The sequence below is a fragment of the Marmota monax genome, unplaced genomic scaffold, assembly GCF_021218885.2.
Source record: "Marmota monax isolate L192 unplaced genomic scaffold, Marmota_monax_Labrador192_F-V1.1 WCK01_AAM20220418_F8-fsc00021, whole genome shotgun sequence".
Lineage (NCBI taxonomy): Eukaryota > Metazoa > Chordata > Mammalia > Rodentia > Sciuridae > Marmota > Marmota monax.
Window position 1 is genome coordinate 6,579,587 of NW_026695228.1, and position 22,187 is coordinate 6,601,773.

General features: G+C 40.6%; 1 protein-coding gene across 1 annotated transcript in view; it reads left to right on the top strand.

Annotated features, from left to right (window-relative positions):
- The first annotated feature begins 10,771 nt into the window (after positions 1-10,771).
- The window catches only part of Cmtm8 (CKLF like MARVEL transmembrane domain containing 8), a 100,318-nt gene continuing 88,902 nt past the window's right edge, over positions 10,772-22,187 (top strand). Inside the window, exon 1 of the mRNA XM_046437115.2 lies at positions 10,772-11,188. Coding sequence (XP_046293071.1) covers positions 11,042-11,188 — 147 coding nt within the window. The 5' untranslated portion in view covers positions 10,772-11,041. The remainder of the gene's footprint in view (positions 11,189-22,187) is intronic.

The window sequence follows — 22,187 nt, forward strand, 5'->3', positions numbered from 1 at the left end:
CTGTCCCTGCAACCTGGAAGGGCTAACGTGACCAACAACCTTAAATCTCAAGTCATTGAGGAAAAACCTCTCAAAATTCAGTTAAGCATAGCTCTTCTGTGTCATCACCAACAGACACCTTCTCCTTGAAAATTCGTGAAAAATGAGAAGATATTGTGCAAGTATCAAGAAGAAAAGTGTTCAAACTGGTTCTATTTGTAGAGGAATGATCCGCCTTGGATTTCTGCAGCTGTGACTTCTAAATCTGGGCCCTCTGTCGACTTTGGGTGTATAATTGCTTGTCTTGCCTGTTTTCTCCCATATAAAATGGAACAAAGTACCAATCTGATCAGATCGCTCTGAAGAGTAACTAATAAAAGGGTTATATGAATCATGATACAGATGTTGTAGAAATGCCTTTTGTGAATGAGTCACTTTCTGCAAGAGGTGTTGCCATAAGATAGTAAAAAGGAGACTTTGGAACAGATGTGTTGAAATCCTAGCCTATCCACCTAGCTAGATCTTAGACAAATTAACTTAACCATTCTGAGCCTCAGATTCTTTATTGCCAGTTCTGGCTAATGATACCTACTTGCAGAATTTTTGTAAGAGCTGAATGAGGTCATGTGTGAAGACTCTGGGTATATAGTAGGTACTCCAAGGTGTATTTCCCTTCCCTTTATAACCTCAGTCTTAGTATGTGGTAGATTAGTTGAGATATATTCTTTTTTACAGTATAAACAAAGATTACCCCTCCTCCCCAAACAACAATAACGAAAGTCACATAAGTGGTTTTTTTTTTTTTCAATGTCTCTCTTATACAACAATCTGAGCATAAGGAATCCGGGCTGATGAGATATTTCTGGCAATAGGCATCCAGAATCTTTCTGTCTCATTATCCTGCCATTTAGAATATGTGGCTTCCAAATCATATTGTGACATGGTGATTTTCAGGTTGTAGAAAGGAGAGAAGGGACGATGGGAACAATCTCCCTAACTGTGAGGATGTGGCCTGTGAGTTCTCAAATCACTGAGCTGAGTGTGATGTAAGCTCAGAAGCCACACTTTGGGGGCTGAAGTCCCAGCTCTGCCACTTACTACTTGGCCAAGTACTTAATGTACTTACCACTTGTCCAAGTCACTTAATGTCTTTGTGCCTCTGGTTCCTATTACCTATAAAGTTATTGTGAAAATTAAACAGGCTAAGACATCTAAAGCACTTAAGATAGTTACCTGGCACATATATGAGAGAGTAAGCTATTATTATTTTTTTTAATTTGTTTAACCAAATGGCTACACCTAAATGTGAGGGGGTGGGGTCAAGAGAAATGTCTTTAACCAGGTGGCATTGTGTTGAGCTAGAACTTTAGGGTGTGTGTGTGTGTGTGTGTAGGGGATGGGTGATTGAACCCAGGAGTGCTTTACCATTGAGCTACATCCCCAGTCCTTTTTATTTGTTTTGAGGCAGGGTCTTGCTAAGTTGCCCAGGCTGGCCTTGAACTTGTGATCTTCTTGCCTCAGCCACCCCAGTCGCTGGGATTGCAGATGTGTACCACCACACCCAGTTTAGAATTCTATTCTTGTAGGAGGGGAGAGGGGGCATTAAGAGGCAACTGGAGTCTCTGCTGTGTCTTAAAAACCTACGTGCATTCCTCCTTGTGTGATGGGGTGAATGTGAACCATTCCTAAAGATAGGAAAGAAGAAAAAAAATACTCCTATGTGAAGCTCTGTCTCAATTGTCTTTAGGGACTGTTCAGAGGCCCCACAATTCTCTGCTTTTGTGAAAAGTAGCATTTCTTTTCACCCTATTCTCTCCCCAGGTCTCTCTGAATGTTTGCCATCTGCCAGGTGCTATGGACACAGGCTAGTGTCCATGGTGAGCTCTTCTCTCTGGCCGGGTTGTCACTGTGATATGTTCAAGGACCTCACAGGCAAGATGCTAGGATTCCCCACTTGAAAAGCATAGAACCCATTAAGGGGGTTCCCTTGCTCCTTTTCCATCAGCCCCACACTGGGAGTGGTGCCAGGAGATCTAACCGGCTTTTCTGGTTGCAGATGCACCAGGTCAAGGAAGGGGAGGATCTCAAGTTCAGTTTGTCATCCAGTAATTAACCTGTTGCTAATATTACTGCAGCTTGTGTAACTGAGTTCTTGCTAGACGGGCCCAGGGCTTCAACTCAGCTCCCAAAGCAAGCACATGCTGGGGACCCAAGGAAAAACTGCTTTCCAGTGAATTGCATTTGTACCAGAGGATAAAAATAAATAAACAAACAAATAAAGGAGAGGGTAGTGATTCTTGGCCTTATAAACAAATAGGCGAGAGAATTTCTAGAACAACCTTATCATACACTTTATCTTTAATTTTCCAGCAACTCTTCAAGAATGTGTAACTAGGGGCTGGGGTTGTAGCTCAGTGGTAGAGCACTTGCCTAGCATGAGTGAGGCACTGGGTTCGATCCTCAGCACTGCATAAATATAAGTAAATAAAATAAAGGTATTGTGCCATCTTAAAAAAAAAAGAATGTATTACTAAATCTTTTTGTACCCAGTTGGTGTTTTATTGGTGTTTCTTGGTGATGACTCCTTTGGATAAAGACACTAACAACCTTTAAATTCCTCCACTCCATCTTCCCCCAAATTATTAATTGACCATATACAAACATTTAAATATTTGTTGGCTCCTGGGGCTCAAAAAACCCTCCAATTATTTCTTTCTAAAGCAAAGTACTTAGTAAGCAGATATAACCACTCTGTGAATTGCTTGCTTAATTGTTCCTTTTGGAGAATACCTTCAGGTGAGTATGTTATGGGTATAATTATTCTGCTTTTTCATCTCTGCTGTCCAATTTTTTCAGTGAGTTTCTGATTGTATTTTGGAATTATCTCGGCACTTCTTTGGGTGTAGTCAGCTTTGGGAGGACAGGTATTTGCTCATCCAGTACCTTGGGCAGAAGAATTCACACGTGGGCGCCTAATGAATGCTAATTAACAAAGATGTTTTTTTAAAAAAAGAAACAAAGATGTTAGCATCAGAAATTTCAAATTCACCCCTGTTTTAAGTTCTTATAAAAGAACCCAGAGGGGCTGGGGTTGTGGCTCAGCGGTAGAGTGCTCCCCTAACATGGGTGAGGCCCTGGGTTCGATCCTCAGCACCACATAAAAATAAATTAATAGAAAAAAATAGATATTGTGTTCAACTACAACAAAAAATGAAAAAATATTTAGAAAAAAAGAACTCAGAATTCTTGTCATTGCTACAAATAAAGTCTGTAGGTTTGGGCCCCTGGAAGCTCAATGAAATATCATTGACAAGCACAAGGTATTTTTATCAGCCATGTCTTCTGACTGGATGGATTGATTTCTTCATGTCTTGTAGAACTTCTAGGGTGGCTCCTCTAAACTCAGCTGATATTGTCTCTGAAATCTGTGTCCATCTCACTAGGGACTCATCTTCAGACGTGGTTCATTCATGAGTCTCAGACTGCTTGTGATTCATGCCATCTGTTTCCTCTTTTGAATGTGATAAACGAACCCCTGGAAGATGTGGTTCAGGAAAACTTGACCTTCCTTCAACACATCTCCGTATTTTTCTGCTCTTCAATCTGGCTTGTGGGTCAAGTTGGCCACCCTATAGGAGAAAGTTAACTGGTATCCTCCCTTTTCTTATTGGTCTTTGTTTTTGTGGGTGCCAATTTCTTTTTCTACCTATTTGTCAAAGTAATTGCTGAAAAAAAATGTAGGGAGTCTGCAGAACAAATGAGATTCAAGTGTGTCACCCCTCTAAGAAGACTGTAATATAATCTGCACCCCTTCCTCTATCTCAACCAGAGTGAGTGAGCATGGTGAGACCTCAAGCTGCCTGAAGTCTTCTCGATGGGATTTCTCCATGTCTTCTCCTTTGCCAAGCACAGTGTAGTGAATGTGTGTGGGAAAACAGAGAAGGGGCAGTGAAGGCCCATTATATTCTACACCAGAATCAAGAAGCATTGAAACTCCCTTCAGCAGCATTTCTCAGAAAACACTCTGGCCTGCAGCTTCTGGTTAGAGGGGTTGTGTCCTCCTCCAGGGATTTCCTCCTCTATCCCCTTGTTCTTTGCTTAGCTAACTTTGAATGACCCTTGAGAACAGTGTAAATGTCTGTTCCCCGAAGTCACTGTTCACGAGGCCCTATCTTGCCACCCTCCTCCTGTGCTTGAGCCCCAGTCCACCTCTGTCTCCCACCTCTTGATGAAATACTCACCAGGGAAGAGATAGTGTCTTCCTGAGCCGTGTATTCCAGTAGTGAATGGTACAGCTCGGTAAATAAATGCCAAGCCCCTGAATGCAGCTAAGAACTCTGAGGAGTCTCTCTTCCTTTCTGAGATCAAGAACTCTTAAGATTTTTTTTCCTGTGCTGGAAATTGAACCAGGGCCTCATGCATGCACTCTCACTGAGCCACACTCCCAGCCCTAGAAGGTTTTTTAAAATTTATTTTTAATTGACATATAGCAATTGCACATATCAATGGGTTACAGCGTGACATTTCGATACATGAATACAATGTGTAATAAATAGATAGGGTAATTGGCTTAGCTCTGGATGTTATTTCTTTGTACTGAGAACATTCAAAATCCTCTCTACTAGCTATTTTGAAATATTCAATTACTTGCTTTCAACTGTTCTATGGAACATTAGATATTTGTCCTCCTATCCAACTGCATCCCTATACCATTTAACCATCTTCTCTCCACCTGCCCCCAAACCCTTTGTAGGCTCTGCTGACCACTGTTCTGTTCTTTACTTCTATGGGATCAACGTTTTAGCTTCCACATACATGTAAGTCTTTCTGTGCCTGACTTAGTTCACTTAACATAATATCCTCTAGTTCTAAACATGTTGCTATAAGTAACAGAATTTTATTCTTTTTTTGTGGTGATTAATATTTTATTGTGTGTGTGTATTTATATATATATATATGTATATATATATATATATATATATATATATACGCCATATTTTTCTTATCCTTTCATCAGTTGAGGGACACTTAGGTTGTTTCCATTTCTTGGCTGTTATGAACATGAGAGTGAAGTTGTTTCTTTGACATACTGACTTCATTTCCAACCAGATAGTAGGATTATTAGATCAGAGGACAGATCTAATTCTAGTTTTTTGAAGAACATCCATATTGTTTTCCATAATAACTGTACTAATTTACATTCCCACTGACAGTCAGTGGGAGTCCCCTTTCTCTGCACCCTCACTGCTTTATAAATTATTGTTGTTGTTGTTGTTATTATTATTATTATTATTATTATTATTTTATTTGTTTGTTTGTTTGGTATTGGGGATTGAACTCAGAGCCACATCCTCAGCCCTATTCTGTATTTTATTCAGAGACAGTTTTTCACTGAGTTGCTTAGCGCCTTGCTTTTGCTGAGGTTCGTTTTGAACTCATGATCCTCCTGTCTCAGCCTCCTGAGCCACTGGGATTACAGGTGTGTGCCACTGTGCCCTGATATTTTTTTGTTTTTTGATAACAACCATGGGGTGAGATGGTATTTCATTGTGGGTTTGATTTGCATTATCCTGATGATCATGAATCCTGAACATTTTTCCTTATACTTGTTAGTCCTATGTATATTTTCTTTTGAGAAATGAAATGTTTGTTTAGGTCATGTGCCCATTTTTAAATCAGATTAGGTGGAGTCTCTTTTTGATGCCATGTTTGAATTCCTTATATGTTCAGGATATTAATTCCTCATTGAATGAACAGTTTGCAAATATTTTCTACTGTTCTTCAATCTGTGTCCTTTTCTATGTGGAATCATTTTAGTCTGATGTAATCCCATTTGTCAGTTTTTGCTTTTGTGACCTATGTTTTTGGGGTCAAATTCAAAACTTTTGCCCAGACCAATGTCCTCAAGCATTTCCCCTGTTTTTTGTTTTGTTTTGTTTTTCCCCAGTAGTTTCAGGTCTTGCATTTAAGTCTTTGATCTATTCTGAGTTGAATTTTATGTATGGCAAGACATAGAGGTCCAAGTTTATTTTTTTCAAATCAGTGATTAATAAAATTATTCAAAGAGTTAAGATAGTGGTTGGCACAAAACAGGCCAACAATAAATTAGGTTATTATTATTTTTACGTCTTCTGAGAATCCCTGTTTCTAATCTAATTCTTAGCATCCCTCCATAATTTCCCAATCTTAACCCTCTTCTGCCTTTAGCACATCCCATTTTACTACCACTCTCTTCCGTATTTCTTCCCGATATTCTGCTCTTGGGTTGTCCTGTGTATGTAAACTCTATGTCCTCTGAGGTCTCTGGAGACCCTCACAGGGGAAGCCAGGGGTCCGAGGGAGCCAGGCAGGAAAAAGAGGGACTTTACTCTGTATCTTAATCAGAGGGTGCCACATTTTATTTGACCCACTTATAGTTTTTAAAATAATGAATTAGTTGCCAGGATTTAAAAATCAGGATTTCTGGCAATACCAGGTCCCAACTCCTATATGGTAATAAACAAGATTGAGGGGCTAGGGTTGTAGTTCAGTGGTAGAGCACTTGACTAGCACGTGTGAGGAACTGGGTTCGATCCTCAATACCACATAAAAATAAATAAATAAAATAAAGATATTATGTCCATCTACAATTAAAAATATTTTTTTTTAAAAAAAGATGAAATCAAGCAGAAACCAAGATAGTCCTTGTAGAGTATCTGTGCTCCAGTCTACCACAGAACCCACCACTCCCTATTACTCCCCCAACTGAGTTTGTTGAGGGTTAATTGCATAATATTCCCAAATTCCCCAGATGTTAGTTTGTTGAGGGTTAATTGCATAATATTCCCAAATTCTCCAGATGTTAGTCTCCTATGGAAAGATATTTTTATTTCCTATGGAGAAATATTTCTTCTCCCTGTCTCAAACCAACGTGGAAAAATGACAGCGAAACCCAGGAGGTCATACGTTTCATGAAAAAAAAAGGGAGTGAATGTTTTCTTTTCTGTAGAAAGTAAGGAAATCACCACGAAGTTAACATGTAAGCATGGAAGTGTCTGGTTCAGAAGAATACAGTATAAAAGGCCCCTCGGAAACCAATCTGAGTCTAGTCCTTCATTATCTTATTTGTCAAACTTTGTGTTCTTTAAGATTTAAGATCTCTGGTCAAAGTGATAGAACCTCTTGAAACCTAAACAAACCCCAAACCCAAAAGTTCATTGCCCAATGGGTTTGGGTCCCATCTCTGCCTGTTTTCAAACGGAGGCACCCTAGACTAACTGGTGGCTTTTGTGATTGGAGAAGGAAGAACACTCTTACTTCTTAGACAATGTCCTGGTTTCCCGCAGGACAAATACTAATAGTTGTGGGGTGCATAAACCACAGGATTCAATGTGCTTGGAGATGTGAACTATAATTGTGATTGGAAGTATACTTTTTTAAAAAAATAAAGGCATGATTTTATTGGGGTTGAATACATAGAATGTAATTGCTCACATGCAGTTTAAGGCAGTTTTGAACAAGAACAGCAAGGAAAACAAAATCAGGCAAAAACATTAAACATGACTTAGAAAGTTTGGAGGGCTGGACGTGGTGGCGCATGCCATAATCCCAGTGACTTGGGAGGCTGAGACAGGAGGTACTCAAGTTCAAAGCCAGCCTCAGCAATGGCAAGGCACTAAGCAACTCAGTGAGATCCTATCTCTAAATAAAATACAAAATAGGGCTGGGGATGTGGCTCAGTGGTCAAGTGCCCCTGAGCTCAATCCCCGGTACCAAAAGAAAAGAAAAGGTAAACAGACATACATAAAACCAATGACTTCTAAACAAAGAAGAAAACTAATGGACATTTAGAGTAAATCACAGAAAAGGTGGCATTTGAAATGGGCAGGGAAGGGTGCTGATTCTGAACTGTGTGTGAAGGTAGGAGGCTGTCTAGGCAGAAAAAAACTGGTTATGGACATAAAGTGGTCAATATGTAATTGGGTCTAGAATGGGAAGCTTTCTTCAGTAATTGAGAAAAAGGATTGGGAGAGATAGGTTGAATTACCTTATAAGAGCCCTTACACTATATACTTAGCCTGGGGTTTCAGGACAGTAGTAATACTTCATTTTGTTTATTTATTTAATGTGGTGCTGGGGATCAAACCTAGTGCCTCACGCATGCTAGGCAAGCTCTCTACCACTGAGCCCCAGCCCCAGCCCTTAGGATAGTAATTCTTGTAGGAAGGTAAAGAGTGGACTGAAAGATATTGAAGGAATGAACCCCAATCAGGCGGGTTCTAGGTGGAAGATGAGCACCTAAATTTAAGCAGCATTTCAAAAGTAGCAGGCCACTTCTAAGCAACCATGTATGATCACTTCTCTGCCATTCTGTAACCTCAAAAGCTGAAAACCAAAAAGTGTTTGTTTGTTAAGTTTTCAGAAGATAGAGTTGGTAGAAAAACCTGAACTGATGTGAAGCTATTTATCATTTTTGTTCTCTCTCGGTGCATTAAAAAATGAGCACACTTCCAGAGGTAGTATCTATTGTCCCTCTCTTTGAAACTGGGCTAGCCTTGTCTTTGGTTTTGGCCAACAGAATATGGCAGAAATGATGCTGTGTAGTTTGAAGATCTGGACCTTAAGAAATCTGCAGCGTCTGCTTTTGCATTTATAGAAAGTTCCCTTTAATAGCCAACTCTGCAGAAGTCCCATATTCACAGAGAGAAAGGTTAGTCAGAAGGACTCTGAAATACCTGAATGGAAGTGAAGCCTTTTTGGACTTTCTAGTCCTGCCTAGCCATCAGCTGAAAGCAGCTGAGTAAATGCCTCCAGTCAATACCAGATAGAGCTAAAGAACCTGCCAGCCAAGCTCAGCCCAAATTCCTGGCCACAGATTCCTGAGCAAATAAAGCACTTATTTTACACTACTCATGTTTGGGAACATTTGTTACAGTGCAATAAACAACCCAAATAGACTGTCATTGATACATTTTCACTGCAGAAAATTAGTGTATTTGATTAGAGTGCTGCTCCAGACCTCACTATGGATGCATGGTATGGTATGTGTGCATTTTATCCTTCTAAGTTAAAGAAAAATCTGAATTCTGAAATCCATCTGGCCCCCAGGGTTTTTGGAAGGGATTATCCTTTGCATTATGAAAACAATTGTCTCTACTTCCTTTTGTGTTACACATTCACTAAGTGTCAAGCATGTTGCCGGTCATTTCATGTATCTCTGATTTTCCCCCAAATGCATTAGCAGTTTCTCTAAGCTAGTAGCTCTCAAGCTTCACTTTGCATTAGTGTCTTTTGAAGGACTTATTCCCACACAGCTTCCTGGATCTATACTCAAAGGCTCTGATTCAGTGGGTCTGAGGTGAAGCCTGAGAACCTGTGTTTCTGGCAAGTTTCCAGGGTCGCTGAAGCTGTAGGTCCAGGGACCAGACGTTGAGACCTACTGCTCTAGGAAGAGCCCTATATTTAATAGTTTTATTGTGTTTACCCCCTAGCCCAAGGTGCTTATCCAGTGTACATGGACGGGATGGCTCCAAATGTTCATCTGTACCATGCTTCTGAAGCCCTTTACTCTGAGATCCACCTGGCTAGGCCCCAGACTTAAAAGAAACTAATTTCTTGTTTTTCTAGTTTGTCTTTTGTAAGTTCCTTCACTGTTGATTAAACATTGTGGATAAAATGTCTTTCTGATCTCTTTTTAACTTGCCTTGGACCAGATCAACGGGTATGTCTTCACTGAATTCAAAGCTCTTATTTGTGACCAAAGATTATTTCCTTTCCCTTTGGTGGTTTCAGAAGTTTTTTGTTATCCGTTCACAAAACAAGAGGGGCTACAGACAAGACACCTTTTAGGCCGGAGTCCGTCCGTCTAGGCCTGTCGTTTTTACAGAAGGCACAACTGAGGCCCAGAAAAGTGAAGCTATTTGCTTTTTGACCTACCACCAACAAACACAAGTACCCTGCCTGAGTCAGGTCTAATCTGACCTGCACAAGCCGCCACACTGAGGCGTCCTCATCCCCTCCCCCATCCCCCAGGACAGAGCAGCCGATTTGTCACAGTAAACTTCATTTTGCACAAACCACACCTTTCAGGCTTTTTTGGAAACATTTTCCCCCAAGGGTGATGGGTCGGTCACATTGATTCATCTTGAACCAGGAACCCCAAACATCTCCCCCCTCCCATCTCCGGCCCAGGCGACCGATCCCTGCTGGAGAGCGCCTGGAAGCGTCTTGCTCTCCAAGGCCAGCGATTAAGTTGGTTCCTCAAATTGTTCGCGACAGGAGGGGCAGGAAATAACACCGCGCTCCAGTGGCGGCCGCAGCGGGAGGGGGGAAAGGGACTCCCAGGCAGTCCTGGCGGCCTGGCATCGATCTCGGGTCTAAGGTCCGACCGGGTCATAATTCCAGCCACTCTTCCCCCAGTTCCAGTCACCACCCACCCCCTGCCTCGGTCATTCTTCAAAGGGTTGAGTCCCTGAAGGCCTGGGTTTCCCTGAGGGGCCCCGGATGCCCCAGGGACCTGGCCAGGTGGAAGGAAACAGGTCAGCGGCCGCGGCCGCCCGAGGAAGGCGGAGCCTGGCAGGCTGGAGCCTAGAGGGCAGGCGGCGGGGACCCCGGCCCTCGCCTCCGCGCGGCTCACGGGAATGCTGGCCCAGCTGCACTGAAAGCGACTTTCTCGGTCGCTAGGTGTCCCGCAACAGGTGAAGAGGCCGCGCGCCCGCGACGCCTCGGCGGGGCGGTCCCTCTCCAGCCCGCCTCCCGCCCGCCCCTCTCCACGCCCCCTCCCCTCCTCCGGGCCTCCGCCGCCTTCCTCGGCCGCCGGGCGGCCTCCCCTCGCTCGATCTCCTCCTCCTGGGCCCCCGCGCCGCCCCGGAGCCCGCGCGCGGAGCTGCGGAGGGCGCTGCGCACTTGCGGGACACGCGCGGCTCCTGGATTGGCCCCGGAGGGCGCCTCCGGAGCGCCCAGCTCCCAGCTCCAGCCGCGCTCCCCTCCCGCTCGCCGGTGTCCCCGGGGCACTGGGCCGCGCGTCAACCCCCGGACGCGCTGGGGGTCCCCGGGGACCGGCCAGCCCGATCCGGGCGCGACGATGGAGGAGCCGCAGCGTGCTCGCTCGCACACGGTCACCACCACCACCAGCTCCTTCGCCGAGAACTTCTCCACCACCAGCAGCAGCTTCGCCTACGATCGAGAGTTCCTCCGCACTGTGCCCGGGCTTCTCATCGTGGCCGAGATCGTGAGTGCCAGCGGGCCGGGGGCGGGGGAGGCAGACGGACCCGGCGCGTTGGCACCCGCTGTGCTTCTCCAATGGAACCTGCTCAGATCCTCGCGCAGGCTTTGGGGAACTCTTTTTTTTTTTTTTTTTTTTTTTTAACTCAGCCTCTATTCTTCGCAAAGTGCAAAACTCAGAAGGAGATCCTTTCAACCTCTTGGGGAGAGAGAGGGTGGTGACTCTCACGATGTCTGGAGGGGGGAAGAAATCTAGTTTGCTGGGCACTCTCAGTGGAGATGATCTGTGCTGGGAGCAGGATGCCTGGTGGGTATTCAAGTTTGTGTTGCATGTCAGGGACACTTGGTGCCTCCTTCACCTGATTTCCACGTGGATAGCCTCCTTCCTTAAAGTAAAACTTTCCTAAGATTGGGGGGGTAGTGTGTGTGGGGGGGCTTTTCCTTTTTCTAATATCTCCCTGGTAAGTAAAAATGAAGTGAATGGGGTTGGGGGGTGGATAATCACTGAGTAAAATCTGAGAGTATCAACCTCTTTGAGAATTAAAGGGCCTCCTGTCTGGTGCTGTGCACATCCTGGTGCGGGCTCAGAAGGTCCTGCCAACAGGTGACAGGACATGTATTTGCTCCCCTCCATTGTTACACATGGAGACTGAGGACAAGTGATCTCCCCAGAAGTCCCAGCCAATCCTTCATGGCTGAGAAAGGACTGGAGCCCTGTTAACAGCTAGCAGTGGTCATTTACTGAGTCTTCCCCCTGTGCCAGGGTTATCAAATCCCTTAGATGCCTTAGAGATCTCATGTCCTCCACACAACAACCCTCAAGGTAAAGGTGGCTTTAATTAAACCCATTTTACATGTGAAGAAACTGAGGCCTAAGAGAGGAAGTCAACTATGCCTGTGGAGGGTGGAGCTGGAATGCAGACTCAGGCCAGCCTTTTTCCTGGTCTCTGTTCTTAACCGCTAAGGGGCATTCCTTCCATTTGTCTGGCCAGTACTCCTTCTGCTATCTCAGAGACTTGTTTAAACACTGTGGAATTCAGAACTGAGCCTGTGTGAAAGCTAGAAAGTAGACATATACAGTCCTGGACAGTCCCTTTGAGAAACCTTTGGTGAAACCTGTGTACATCAAAGAGCTTGCTTGCTCCTCCAGCGGCTCAAACCCCATCCTAGAGCTAGGGAATCCATCTCCCAAGTGTTCCAGTGCACAGAAAGTTTGAGTGATGTTGGCCAACTGATTTCCTGGCTGGTACTAAAGACTCGGGAGACCCAATAAAAAGCTGAAAATATTGGAATCACCTTACAGGGCCTGACTTTACAAAGTTCAACAAATATTTGCAGTGAGAGTGAAGGAGCTGGCAGTCGCCCTGCTTGAGCAGGGCAAACAGAAGCTAACACGATGGAGTTGGGGCTTCTATTATGGGGTGGGTTTCAATCAGGCATGAAATAAAATGCCTCTTCGTTTTCTGACAACAAGCTCAGATGTGCTCTCTGTGCGATACTTTTTCAGACAATATGAAAGTGAAGGAAGAAATGTAAATAGCCCACAATCCCATCACTAGAAGTAACCATTGTTGACATGTTGGCATGTATCCTTTTAGATTTCAGTGAGGTTTTTTTTGGGTACTGGGGATTGAACTCAGGGGCACTAAACCACTGAGCCACATTCCCAGCCCTATTTTGTATTTTATTTAGAGACAGGGTCTCACTGAGTTGCTTAGCGCCTTGCCGTTGCTGAGGCTGGCTTTGAACTCGCGATCCTCCTGTCTCAGCCTCCTGAGCCACTGGGATTACAGGTATGTGCCACCGTGCCTGGCATTTCGGGGAGCTTTTTGAAAAAGGTGGAAAAACCATGTCACCCTTATTACTGCTGTAGGCGAGTTATTTATTTATTTATCTATCTATTTATTTATTGGTACCGGGGATCAAACCCAGGGGCACTTAACCAGTGAGTCACATCCCCAGCCCTTTTTTAATATTTTATTTAGAGATAGGGTCTCATTGAGTTGCTTAGAGCCTTACTAAGTTGCTGAGGCTGGCTTTGAATTCAAGATCCTCCTGCCTCAGCCTTCCAAACCATGCCCTTGCTCCACGGCACCTGGCTGAGTTTTTATTTTTGACAGAGATAATTATGGACATGTTTCAGAATCAAACAGTACTACAGGCAGAAATCTTTTCCTCGCTCTCCATTCCTAGAGACAACCATATTCAAGACTCTCAGCGCTCTGAGTAATGTGTCTCTAAGCTTAGAGTTTTCCCCCAGCTTGCCTGCATTGTCCCACCGCCTTTCTGCTCTGAAAGCTGAAGCCTTCACTGTCTCAGACCACCTCCAATTACATAATACCCTTCCTGTCTCCCAGGACGGTCATCAGGTGATTTGGTTTGGACCAACAGCCACTACTGACTCATGATACCATGAACACTTCAGAGCTGAGCCACAGAGCACTTTTCCTGCCCAATTTCTTGCTTTCTTTGGTGTTAGTAATGCCCTTTTCACATTTCTTATTTCCCCACATATTTAGTCACCGATTTAATTGGAGTTGTCCAAATCTCTGGCTAGAAAGAGCCCACTGTATTCTATCAGGGTTATCCTGACCTGCCTGACCCCCGGGCCTCTGACCTGCTCTCACTTGTCTGGTGACTGCACCGTCACGTGAAGTTCTGTGCTCTCTGTCTCGGGTTGGAGGCTGTACCTCTTCTGGTCAGTGTCCTACTCTGATTTGCTTTACCTGCAGGAGGTGAGCAGCTCATAGTTACCTAAGAAATGATGCAAGTGGAAATTGAGATTTTCATCTTTCAGAGTTCTACTGTTACACATAATTTGACTGTTAGACTGGAAATAGTTGATCTTCAGAATTTTAAAAGTATTCTATAGTCCTTTAGCTGTTCTGATTAAAAAAAAAATTTATTTCAATTCACCTCTGCTCACCACATTGGAAACCTATAGAATATTCCTTCTCCTCAGAGATCTGAGGTATCAGTGATGTGTTTTCTTCCCTTATACTGGGGACTTAGTGTGTTCTCCCAAATAAGGAAAACTCATGTAAGTTTAAGGAGATTTAAAAAAAAATTGTTTTTCTTTCCACTTTTCATTTCTTTTCGAAACTCTTTTTATACTTATTTTTTCTATCATGTGGTTTTTGCAATTTTTCTTACTGATTGTGACCTGCTATTTGTACCTATGATGCCATGAACATTTTTCAGATCTCTGTTTTCTTGCATTGTTAGTTTTCTCGTTCTTTTCTTTTTAATATTTATTCTTAAGTTTTAGGTGGACACAATATCTTTATTTTACATTTATGTAAATCTGGGTGCTGAGGATCGAATCCAGTGTCTCGTGCATGCTGGGCGAGCACTCTACCACTGAGCCCCAGCCCCAGCCCGCATCGTTAGTTTTCTATCATAAGGAAATACCATATTTGATTTCCTTGGTCCTCTTAAGACAAATACGTTTCTAAATTTTACTAATATAAGCAATGCTGCAGCTGCTGTCCTTCTTTGTCTATCTTTCTGGGCTTGCACAATGGTTTTCTTGAGGAAAAGTTCCTTAAAGTAAAATCATTGGGTCAAAAGGTATGCAAATTTAAGGATTCTGTGACATATTCTGCAGTTTTACTGGTCAAAATTGTCATCAGCAGTGTGCACTTTTTAAAAAAAAAATTACTTTTTTTTTTTTTTTTTTTTATTAAACGAACTCTTAACATTCAGAATGCTGAAGAGCCCCTGAAATGATATACTATGTTTTGATTCTAAGATTTTTTAAATTCATGATTTGACATTTGGATCAGGATGTAGCTTCAAATTGATGGTTTCTTGGATATTATGAATTATGGTACCACTGATTCTTTATCTGGAGGGGTATATGTGTATTTCTAACTATCACTGTCCCTTTTCTGAGATTATGCTAAACCCAAACGCAGAAAAATGCTACTTTTCCAGCCCTGTAAAAATATTGAGATGAAGAATTGCTGAGATCCTGACTTCTGCTTGGATCCGAGGAAATGAAATAATAGAACAAAACACAATATTTCCCCAAATCACTTGTCAAAATTGCTTTCGGGGCTGGGGTTGTAGCTCAGTGGTCAAGCGCTTGCATAGCATGTGTGAGGCACTGGGTTCAATCCTCAGCTCCACATAAAAACAGATACATAAAATAAAGGTATTGTGTCCATCTATAACTAAAAAAAAATATTTAAAAAAATTGCTTGCCCTGGCCTTCTTGCGGGGGCGAGTGGCAGTAGCTATGCCTACTAAGACACTTAAGGCTATGCCAGTGTAACACCGTGTTGAAACCAAATCATGGCAGTTTCCTTCCTTTTAAAGTTTTATAACAAGCTAGAAGCAATCCAGTACTTGACCTGTGAATTGTAGGATGCTGTGATCTCATACCTATTACAAGTACTTGAAGAATAACAGTGATTTATAAGAAGCTGAGTTAATTGCACCCTTCCTGTATTGGTGACCTTAAAATGAATTATAGCATCCACATAATAATGTTAGGTCACCTTTTATTTACTTACTGTCATGAGCAGACTTGGTTGGGGAAGGACAAATAGGGTTAACTGAGAACTGTAATCGAAATTGCTATCTTGTTCCTTTTTTAAAAAAGTAGTGAACGTGGCTTCCGTTTCACAAAAGCAATACCCAGACTTTGTAGGAAAATTGGAAAAATGCAGGTAAGAAAAAAAAAATCAAAAAATGAATTCTTGCTCCCACAGTGGTTTCTCAAGGGCACAGTCTAGAAGTGGGTAGGGTCCTGAAGTTGTTTTGGTTATTGTACCACCTGGGCTTTATACTGGTGTTTAGTGCCCTGGGGAGTAGAACTATTAAATGTCCTGAAATGTATGGAACAGTCTCCAACAACACAGAATCCCTTCACCAAATTCCAGTAGCCGTTGGTTCACTGTTCATTGTTGGGGAACTGAGTGAACCATTGTTTACCCTTTGGAGTAAAGTGTTCCAAAATTTCTTAAGTAATTTTATATTATTAACCAATACGTTTTGGGAGAAAAAAAATATTCTTATTGTTTCTTGCCATGACCATCTGTGCTGGTATCTGCCATTTGTCCCCAGATCCATTCTCCACCTGTTCTCTACCTGGGAGGCTGACCTGCTGGACTCTCAAGGACTCCCCACCCTCTGACATGCCTCTTGCTTCATTCATTGGTATCCCCAGCAGGAGGTTCTGGGGGAAAAGAAAGCAAATTCTGGGTACCCATTCCCCAGGAGTCCTCCTTGCTGGGTCTCAGCAGGTTGGCTGTGTCCCTCCATGGAAGGTGGGCTATCTGGCTGCTGTTTTCTCTGGCACTGATCACTGTCCACTCCCGCTCTGCTTACTGTTTCCAGATACTGTGCTATCACTTGTGGTTTTCCTGCATCCTGCTTTACAGATAGCACCTTTATTAAACTCTGCTCGGATTACCTAATGTGAGTGTGCCTGGTTTCCTGCTGAGACCTGACCTATTGCATTTCTTATCAATGATTAATTTCTTAACGACATTCTTAATGGCCACGTAGTATTCCAGAAATATCTAGGCTCCAACTATTCAATGTGTGTTTATTTCCTTTTCCTAATAGCCATGTAATAAATATCCATTAAGCTAAATCTTCCTGGATGTCTGATATTTTCTCAGGATCAAACTTAGAATTGATAAAAAGCGTCAATGAATCTTTTTTTTTTTTTTTTTTAAGTTTTTTAGCTGTAGTTGGACACAGTACCTTTATTTTACTTATTTTATGTGGTGCTGAGGATCGAACCCAGTGCCTTGCATGTGCTAGGCAAGAACTCTGCTGCTGAGCCACAACCCCAACCACCAATGAATCTTCTTTAAAGCCAAGTTTATTAGATGTGCAGTAAAATTTACACTTTTTGGTGTAAAGTTCTATGAGTTTGGCTGTGTGTGTTTTTAAAAAAAACAGCGTCATTGAGATATGATTCATATATAAAGCTGACTTTTTTTAAGGTCTACAGTTTAAGGAATTTTAGGTTATTCATAAGAGTGTACAGCTATTACCACTATTCAATTTTAGAACTTTGCCTGAAAAAAAAAAATCCCCTCTTAGCAATCACCCCCCATTCCTCCCTTTCCTCAGCCTTTAGTAATCATTAACCTGCTTTCTCTGGACATTTCATGTAAATGGAATTCTACACTATGTGGCCCTTTCTGTCTGGCTTCTTTAAGAACCATCCATCCATATATAGAATTCATAAGCACATTATTCCTTATGTTGTCAAATAATATTCCATTGTATTTATATGTTTATTTTTTCATTCATCAGTTGATGGACATTTGGGATTCCATATTTTGACTAGTGCGAATAATGCTGGGATGAATTTTCATGTACAGGTTTTTGTGTGGACATTTATTTTTGGTTTTCTTGGGCATTTGGCTGGAAATGGAATTACTGGGTTACATGGTGACTCTGTTGAACATTTTGAGGCACTGCTAGACTGTTTCCAAAGTGGAAATCAGCAACAGAATGTTCTGGATTCTCTGCATCCTCACCAAGACTTACATTCTATATTTGATTCATGTCATCCTAGGGGCTATGCAGGGGTGTCTCATTGTGGTTTTGGTTTACATTTCCATCGAGACTAATGATGCTGAGCAATCTTCATGTGTCTATGGAGCATTCGTGTGTCTTCTTTAGAGAAATGTCTATTCACATCCTTTGCCAGTTTTGGGACTGGGGTTGTGGCTCAGTGGTAGAGCACTTGCCTGTCACATGTGAGGCACTGGGTTTGATCCTCAGCACCACATAAAAATAAGTAAATAAAATAAAGGTACTGTGTCCATCTATAAGTAAAAAAAAAAAAAAATATATATATATATATATATATATTATATACAATATATAATACATATACATATTTATAATATATAAATATATATGTATGTATTTTTTAACAAACCCTTTGCCGGTTTAAAAATATGATTAATTTGGCTTTTAGGGCAGAGTTGTATGAGTTCTATACATATTCTGGTACAAATTCCTTTTCAGCTATATGATTAGAAAATATTTTTCTCCCATTCTGTGGGTTGTCTTTTCAATGAAGTTCTTGATAGTGTCCTTTAAAGTGCAAAAGTCCTTAATTTTGATAAAGTTCAATTTATGTGTTTCTTATTTTGTTTGGGTTTTTGATATCATATCTAAGAAGACTTTGCCTAATCTACAGTCATGAAGATTTACTCCTGTATTTTCTTCTAAAAGTTTTATAGTTTTAGGTCTTACATTTATGTTCATTTTGAACTTGTTTTGTGATCTATGGTTCATTTTGAACTCGCTTTTGTGTATGATGTGAGGTAGAGTTTAACTTCAGTCTTTTAAATGCAGATATCTAATTTTCCCAGTACCATTTATTTTTTTTTTTAACCATTGAATTTTCTTGGCATCCTTATTGAAAATAAAGTGACCATAAATATAAGGATTTATTTCTGAATTTTCAGTATATTTGATTGGTCTATATGTATATCCTTATACCAGTACCACCCTGTATTGATGACTATAGCTTTGTGCTAAGTTTGAAATCAGAAATCGAAATCCTTCAAATTTATTCTTCTTGTCTAAGATAATTTTAACTATTGTGGGTCCTATGCATTTCTACATGAATTAGGATCAACTTTTAATAACTGTAAAAACATAAAAAGGCAACTTCCAATTTCAGTGTGGCTTATGTTGAATCTATATACCAATGTGGCAAAAATTGCCATTTTCACAAAATGATCTCCCAATTCATGAACATGGGATGTCTTTCCTATTATTTAGGTCTTCTCTAATTTCTTTCAGTAGTATTTTGTGTTTTTAGCATACGTGTCTTGAGCTTCTCTTATTAAATTTATTCCTAAGTATTTTATTATTTTTGATGCTATTGCAAATGGAATTATTCTCTTAATTTCTTTTCCAGATTATTTAGTACTAGATTATTGAAATCCAGTTGAGTTCTACATCCTTGATATTGTATTCTACAACTTTTCTGATATTTGTTAGTTGTAATATATTGTTTTTGTATGTGTGGTTTGTCATATGTTTTTATTGTTTCTGATATTTCAGCCAAGTTGTACAAAAATGTTGTGTCAATTTGCATTTCCTCTAGTGGTGTTTCATGAGTAACAGGATTTGTTTCTGCAGACCCACTCTTTCTTTTGATATTTGCCAATTAGAGATGAGAGAGATTCAAAATAATAAAAACTCATTTGGCCTGGGAACCTGCCAATCAGAGAGAACACCAGCCATAAACAATATTCAGGGGAGCGTGGACATGTGAAAAAGAACAAATTGTTTTTGTTTGCATTTCTGTGATTATTGAAGGAAGTTGTACATTTTAAATATGCTTATTAGCTATTTCTTTCTATTTTGGGTAACTTCTTGCTTTTTCTTCTACCTACTTAAAAAAGGAGGGATATTTCTTTCTTTAAAAAACATTTTTAAAGATATAAAAGAGGAAGAATCCCTTAATGAAAATTACTACCTGGGAGGGAAATAATAATGAATTGGGTGTGTGTTTGAATGGGGATTTTTGCTTGCTTGCTTGCTTTTTCTTTTCTTTTGTATCTGGGATTCAACCAGAGGTGCTTAACCACTGAGCAATGTCCCCAGCCCTTTTTATATTTTATTTTGAGACAGAGTCTCACTAAGTTGCTTAGGGCCTTGCTGGATTGCTGAGGCTGGCTTTGAACTTGTGATCCTCCTGCCTCAACCTCCCAAGCAACTGCCGTTACAGGCATGAGCCATCATGCCTGGCTGGGATGCTTGCTTTCTAACTCTTTATTTTTATTTATGATTTAATTTAATTTTTTTTTTTTGGTGTCGCTGAGGAATGAATCCAGGATCCTATGCATGCAAGGCAAGCACTCTACCAACTGAGCTATATCCCCAGTCCCTATGATTTAATTTTTTAAGAATGAAGATAAATTTTTGCTTAAATGTAATTGAAGAAACTTAAAATATAAAATGTACGTTATAAAAATAAGTTTCAGGTCACTTAAATAGTCTCTTTCATTCCCTCCCTCATTTATCTGAAGTATCTTAATATTTTTCCACATTATTTTCTTGTATACATTTCCTGTATGTTATGGTTATTAATTTTCTCATCTGTCACCTGCTATTAATGTCATCATGCCATGTTTCATCAAAGAAAGTTTTTAATTTGTTTGAAGTCTTAACTTTCTTTAGCCTTCTGAGCTTTAACTTGCTTAAACAGGGCTTCCCCATGATTATAAAAATATTTGAAGAAATTATAGGAGACAAAAATTTTATGTTAAGAATACTTACATACTTAAATTGTCAGACATTCTCTTTGTGTAATATAACAATTTTACATTTCTTCCCAACTGGATATCCAGGTGTCTCGCTATGAATCAATTATATTCCCCTATGTGCATAAATATTTCTTGACTCTCTTTTGTTTTATTTTTAAGTCAATTCCAGACCTCTTTAATTATAGTTGTATTGTGCATTTTAATACCCACTAGGGTAAGTCATACAAGTTTATTTCTTTTTCTGTTCTTGTATATTACACTAACACTTGTGGCTTTTAGAGTCAGCATTCCTTAAATTTCATTACAACTTGGATTGTAGACATGTTACATTTATAATTTAATTTTAAAAGTTATCTTCCTGGTATTTTACCATCTAAGAATAGTGTCTCCATTTATACAGGTCCTCTTATTTTCTTAAAATTCTTAGTTGTTTTTATTTTTCCAGTAAGTAAAAGTTTTTATTTTCCAGGTAAGTCTTGTGCATGCCTTCCTTGATTTAATTATTTTTCATTGTTGATGAATGATATTTATAAAAAATGAATTTGGTTTATAAAATTTTGATTACTTGTGATATATAAAAGCTATAGACTATTATTTTTTGTAGTGCTGGGGATGGAACCCAGGGCCTCATGCATGCGAGGCAAGTGCTCTGCCACCAAGCTATATCCCCAGCCCTTTTATTTTGAGACAGGGACTTGCTAAGTTGCCCAGGCCACCCTTGAATTTTTGATCCTTTTGCCTCCACCTCCTGAGTAGCTGGGATTGCAGGTGTGCACCATAGAACCTGGCTGAAAGCTATTTGGTTTTTAATTTTGATCTTGTGTGTAGCCATCTTATTTGAATTATTCTCATAATTTTTATTATTTTTTATTTCATAAATAAAAGTAATATCTGTAAATACGGTTGTTTTTCACTTTCTTTTTATACTTTTACTTTTTCATCATTGTATGAGTTAAGACTTCTAGGATAATGTTGGATAATTGGGATAATAAGGATATCCTTGGTTGACTCATAATTTTAATTGGATGTTTCCACTGTGTTATGGTTTAGATCTCAGTATATCCCAAAGGCTCATGTGTTGAAGGTTGGTCCCCAAAGCAGCAATGTTCAGAGGTGAGGATTTTTACAAATGATTGGATAAGGAGAACTCTTATTTCATCAATGGATTAATCCGTTGAGGGATTCATAACAGTGGAGATGGTAGATACTGTAGGATTTGGAATCTAGTTGAAGCAGGTCTTCCCCTAGGGATTCTCTCTTGTCCCCAGGCCCTCTCTCTCTGCCTTCCAGCCACCATGCAATGAGCAGTTTTATCCTACCACATGCTGCTGCCATAATGTTCTGTCTCATCTCAGTACAGAACCATGAAGCCAGCCAACCATGGACTAAACCTCTGAAAACATGAGTCAAAATAAGTCTTTCTCCCTCTATGTTGTTTTCTCAAGAATTTTGTGTCAGCAACAAAAAATTGATTAACACACACTGTTAAAATGATAGTGCAGTTTTAGCTTCAGGGTCTGATAGGTCTTCTTCCTTGATTTAAGGAAGGGAAGTTCAATTGTGTACTCATTTTAATCAGGAATGTGATCTGTGACTGTGAATGGAAATGGAAAAAGGAGTTTGGATTTGGATGGGGGTAGCTTTTTATTGAGGTGATTGTATGGGGTATTGTTTTCTTTGGTTTGCCAATGTAGTGAGTTATATTAGGAAACCTAATGTTGAAACACTTTTGCTCTCTTGGGATAATCA